General features: G+C 55.8%; 1 protein-coding gene across 1 annotated transcript; it reads left to right on the top strand.

The window, feature by feature from the left end:
• The first annotated feature begins 1155 nt into the window (after positions 1-1155).
• INHBB (inhibin subunit beta B) lies at positions 1156-4966 on the top strand. The gene is made up of 2 exons (XM_074145687.1): positions 1156-1558; positions 4191-4966. The coding sequence occupies exons 1-2, from the start codon at positions 1156-1158 to the stop codon at positions 4964-4966; spliced, it is 1179 nt and encodes a 392-aa protein (XP_074001788.1).
• Positions 4967-5580: the final 614 nt, after the last annotated feature.

Raw genomic sequence — 5580 nt, 5'->3', positions numbered from 1 at the left:
AACCACCAACAAGGGAGATATTGTTTAAAAAGAGCGAGCGAGGGAGCGAGCCGAAGAGCTGGTCTGACTGAGTGGATCCGTGCAGCTTCTCCTGGGATCGCCGGGATCGCGCCGATTCCCCGCTCCGCGGCCGCGCAGCGTGCGGTACCGCTGCCCGCGGCGGGGGGCCGCGCCGGGCGCCGCCGCAGCGTCATCCTCGCCGGACTCCGGACCCTCCGCGGCTGCTTTTGAAAATAAAAGCATCTCGCTAATAATAAGCGGGGCGGTGGGGAGAGAAGACTCGCAACTGTGGAGCTGCCAGCCACGCACCCCCTCCCCGCCGCCCCCGGCCCCCTCCCCAGCTATGCTCCGGGTCAACTTTGATGGCACGTTGAGAAGCGGCGGGCGCTGAAGGGGGACAACCGAGCGGCGCGGCGCGGAGCCGACCTGCTGGGAGACCTGCACCCACGGCCTGTGGATTGTTGTCTTGCGGGGGCGGAGTGGGCGGGGGGGTACAAGTGGCATCTCTCTCCCCCCCCCCCCCCCCCAACCCCCCCCCTCCTTCCAGGCTATAAATTGGATTGTATATAAATCTGCTTCGTTTATCTCCCCTGACCCCCCTCAATGACGCTGGACTAAAGAGCTCCTCTCCGCGGCCCGCCCGGACCTGCCGAAGCGAGCGATGGACCAGGACCGGCTGCGCACGGGGATGCCCCTTTGAAGCGACGCGGGGCACTGGGGCAGCGCGTCCGCCGCCTTCCCCCCGGCTCCCCTCGCACCTCCGGCTCCCCCTCCCCGGGCTCCGCAGCCACCCCCTCACCTGCTGCCGTCCCCCTCCCCCGTAGAGCCGGGCTCTCGGTGCACGCCAAGCCCGCTGCCCCCCCCTCCCGTTCCCCCCCACCCCTCCACCCCCCAACTTCGCCCTCGGTGCCTGCGTGTGCAGCTTCTCCCCCCACTCCCCCACCCCCTCCGCCTTCCCCGGCGGCACACGCCGCTTCCCCGGGCGCCCCCCTCCCTCCGCCGCGGCTCCCCCCCTTGCGCGGAGCGGTTGCGGCCCCCCAGCTTGGCTGCCACCGCCCCCTCCGCGCCGCGGAGCGCACCGAGCGGCGCTGCCTGCAGACGGGCTCCCTGCGGCGCTTCGGGGCGGCCCCCAGCTCGGCCCCCCGCTCCTCCGCCATGGACGGGGCGGCTCGCCGGGGGGTGCTGGCCGCGCTGCTGGCCTGCGGGCTGCTCCTGCTGGGTGCCGCGGCCACCCCGACCCCGCCGGCCCCCGCCGGCGGCTCCCCGCAGGACACATGCACCTCCTGCGGCTTCCGGCGGCCCGAGGAGCCGGGCAAGGTGGACGGGGATTTCCTGGAGGCGGTGAAGAGGCACATCCTGAGCCGGCTGCAGATGCGGGACCGGCCCAACATCACGCACGCCGTGCCCAAGGCGGCCATGGTCACGGCGCTGCGCAAGCTGCACGCCGGCAAGGTGCGGGAGGACGGACGCGTGGAGATCCCCAGCCTGGACGGGCAGGCGAGCGCCGGGCCCCCAGCCCACGACCCCGTCTCCGAGATCATCAGCTTCGCCGAGACAGGTGGGCGCCGCCCGGCCCCGCGTCCTCGCCGCCCGCTCTCCCCTGCCCGGGCCGGCCTCGGCCCCCTGCCCTGCCGCTCTCCCTGCCTGTCCTACCGCTACCCCTCTCAGTCCCCCGGCTCGACCCCTGTCAGTCCTCCCGCTCGCCCTGCCCGCCCTCCTGCCCATCCTCTCTGTCCCCCTGCCTGACCCCTGGCAGCTACCCTGACCGCCCTTCCCTGACCCCCGTGCCCCTGCCTGTCCCTCTGCCTGCTGCCGGGATCACCCGCATGCCCTCCGCCTCATCCGCTCTCCCCTCTGCCCCGCACCGTCTCGCCCTGACCCTGCCCGCTCCTTCCCGTCCTCTCTGCTTGTGTCCCTGTGTCCCTGTGCCCGGGCTTCTCCCCCGGCTTGTGCCCTGCAGCTCCCCTCGCTGCCTCCCTCCATCCCTCCGCGGCCTCCGTGCCCCCCGGCTTCCTGCCGGTGGACCTTCCAGCTGCACCGTGGCTTGCCTCTGTCCCTGTGCGTCCCAACTGTCTCTTCTCCGCCTGTCCCGCTCCATCTCTTGCATCCCTTGCCTCATCTGCCTGCCCTGCACATTCATCTGGTTCACTGCATGCATCTGTCTGTTGAGGCTTGCATTCGCCCGCCCTCCCTTTCCGTTCGTTTCCCGTTTATTTAGCTTTCATTTGTAGTGTTGGCCTTGTCTGTTTGTCCACTGTGTGCAGCCTCCTCCCAAGTGTGCTTCTCTCCTCTCTGTCCGTCCGTCCGTTTACTAACTGTGCCATCCATTCCCACGGTACCAGCCATCTCAGTCCTGTCCAGCCGTTGCAGTTATGTGTCACTGAATCCCTTCAGCATAGCTTTCCGGCAGTTTATCCAGGCAACCGCTGTGCTTGTGAACTTAGCACATCTGGCCATAACCGCCACTCTGTAAATTAGCTCTCTCCTGTCTATCTGCCCATCTCCCCTTTCCTTCATTGCTCCATCGCTCAGTTCATTTTTTTTCTCTCTCTATCTTCCTGTGGCATCTAGATATCATTTGTCCACAAAATAAATCTCTTTCTATCCTGTATACTGCCCACTCATCTTCTTTATCTACCCTCCCACTTTCCAAAGGCATATACATTTACAGTATCTATGAGATCTGTTGCATTATACATATGCTTGTTACATTCACGTACAAAATTTATGGGCGCACACAATCTCACACAACACAAGTGATGTGGATCGGTGCAGCAACACCGTACTGTTCTTTTTCTGTCACTGTCGCCACAGTTTATAAAGAAGTTGTGTATTTACTAACATGCAAAAAGCTTTCTTAGGGTACATATTTGGGTTTATTATTTTTTAATAATAAAGGGAGATCTGGGGTGGGCTTGTACTTCCATTTAGTATTCAATCAATTGCTGGCTTTTGTAACACTTCCAAAATCGCCTTTATGTAAAACATAGGCAAACACAGTGAAAATTTTTGTCCCTGAAATATTACAAGGTACCGAGCGGGCCCTGGAGGCACATTTGAAAGGCATCTAGGGTAACAAATTAAGACACCGACTATGCAAAAAATCCCATTCAGAGATTGACAAAAATAATAAAGATTCTTAGGAAAAGAGAAGGAAGAAAAAAAATCTACATTTGGCACTGTTCAGGAAGAAACGAAACAGATAAGGGCAGATGAGAAAATGCCTTTCCAGCAATAATTTTAAATAGCAATTGGGAGGCTTTGATTCAAGGACCAGCATTACAATCTCAGCTGTAAAGGCCAGCTTGCACATTTATCACCTACGCCAAATTCGGTTAGGACCTGTAGTACAAAATTGCAGCAGGGCCGCTGGTATTTCTGAAACATTGGGTGCAGCAGGCTCTTTTATTTACAAATAAGGGGTTATGTCAGACATTTGGTGACATTTGGTTTTCCGTGATAATTTCACTCCTTTAATTCTGGTGTTAGTGAAAAGCGTATTGAGAACAGCCAGTAACGGCGTTACAGCGAGAGCAACCGCTTCATTGCCTCGCCGTGTATGGGAGTTTATCGTTTCGGGGCGAAAAGGCAGAGACCGAAACGATTAATAATAGCAGATATTCTACCAGGCTAAGCGGGGGTTAGTTTGACGTGCTGGACAAGCAGGCACGTTACTGAAATATCTTCCCCTCCGTCTCGTGAATCCTCTCTGTTAAACTGCGACGAGAATATGTGAAAATCGAAACAGAATCCCTGGTTTGGCATTGGCGTTTCAGTGGTTATTGAAAGGGCTCTCCCCGTGAGAATTGGTGGGTAGCTGAAAGTTAAAACTATTCTTAAACCGACGAGATAGCAGAGTCCGAGTGCCGGTCTTTTCAAGGTGCTGCTGTAGCATCTTTAAAGCTGGCTGGCTGGAAAACCCCCGTATTCCGGAGAGCTGTCACTGGTGTCTGTGGATCTGACACATCCGACTACAGCCCGGTGATGAACGTTGCTGTGGGAAGTCCCTTTTCAATGCATTTCGATTGCAAATTGGGGATATTTGATTCAGTGTGTGCCTTCTAGCTGGCTCAGCCCCGCTGCCGCTCCCTCGATCCGCTGTGCTCTAGCGTTGTCCCCGAATCCAGAATGGCACACAAGCTAACGTTTCCTTTTTGACTTAATCTTGCTGATCTCTCCTTATCTTGCAGACGATCTGGCCTCATCTAGAGTCCGCCTCTATTTCTTCATCTCGAATGAAGGGAACCAGAACTTGTTTGTCGTTCAAGCCAGCCTGTGGCTTTACTTGAAGCTGCTTCCATATGTCTTAGAGAAAGGCAGCAGGCGAAAAGTAAGAGTCAAAGTCTATTTCCAAGACCCGGACACTAGCAACAAGTGGAATGTGGTTGAAAAGAAAGTTGATCTCAAAAGAAGTGGTTGGCACACTTTTCCCATGACAGAGGCGATCCAGGCTCTGTTTGAGAGAGGAGAAAGGAGACTGAACTTGGATGTTCAATGTGAGGGCTGTGAAGAGTATTCAGTGCTGCCAATTTATGTGGACCCCGGGGAGGAATCCCACCGGCCTTTTTTAGTGGTGCAAGCCCGCCTCGCCGATAACAAACACAGGATCCGGAAAAGAGGCCTGGAGTGCGATGGCAGGACCAATCTATGTTGCAGGCAACAGTTTTACATTGACTTTAGACTCATTGGGTGGAATGACTGGATCATAGCACCATCAGGTTACTATGGGAATTACTGTGAAGGGAGCTGCCCGGCCTACTTGGCCGGCGTCCCGGGGTCGGCTTCCTCCTTTCACACCGCCGTCGTGAATCAGTACCGAATGCGGGGGCTGAACCCGGGCACCGTGAACTCCTGTTGCATTCCAACCAAACTTAGCACAATGTCAATGCTGTACTTTGATGATGAATACAACATTGTGAAAAGGGACGTTCCCAATATGATTGTGGAAGAATGTGGTTGTGCTTGATTTAAGGTGTGTTTTTTGGGGGGGAGAGAGAGAGAGAGAGAGGGCGAGAGAGAGAGAGAGAAACATTCCCGTACGAGATGGTGTTGGAGGAAGTTTCACTGTGTATCCAGGCATCAGTGTTGGAAAGTCACTGTGGAAAAGTTTGACGAAAAAAGAAAAAAGAAAAAAAAAAATCATTTCACTTTGGTGTCAGGACAGTGGCAGTTTGTGGATCTTGGACACTTATATATTCTACCACTTATAAGTTAATGCTATGAAATATCTTAAAGACACACATACGCACGCGCGCGTGCGCACACACACACGAAACGTGGGCATGCACACAGACACGCGCTCATGCACACACACACAGACACACACACAGACATGAGGCAGCTCGGAGAAGGGACATGAGCACAGAAAGTCAGTGACCAGTGACGACGGACCTAAATGCCTGCCAGTACGAGTGAACGGCTGAGCAGCTGTTTCCCCGCCTGCCGGTGAAGTCACACCGAAATGAGCTCCCTTTGCTCAGGCAAAAGCACAGACTGCGAGAACACGATGTATTCTTGCACGCAGGTGTCGAAATGACCAAACTTAGAAAATTTAAAAAAAAAAAAAAAAAAAGATTAAAA

Source organism: Numenius arquata, chromosome 3 (assembly GCF_964106895.1).
Source record: "Numenius arquata chromosome 3, bNumArq3.hap1.1, whole genome shotgun sequence".
In the NCBI taxonomy this organism is placed as follows: Eukaryota; Metazoa; Chordata; class Aves; order Charadriiformes; family Scolopacidae; genus Numenius; species Numenius arquata.
The sequence above is the reverse complement of the archived record's forward strand: the minus strand, read 5'-3'. Positions and strand labels throughout refer to the sequence as shown.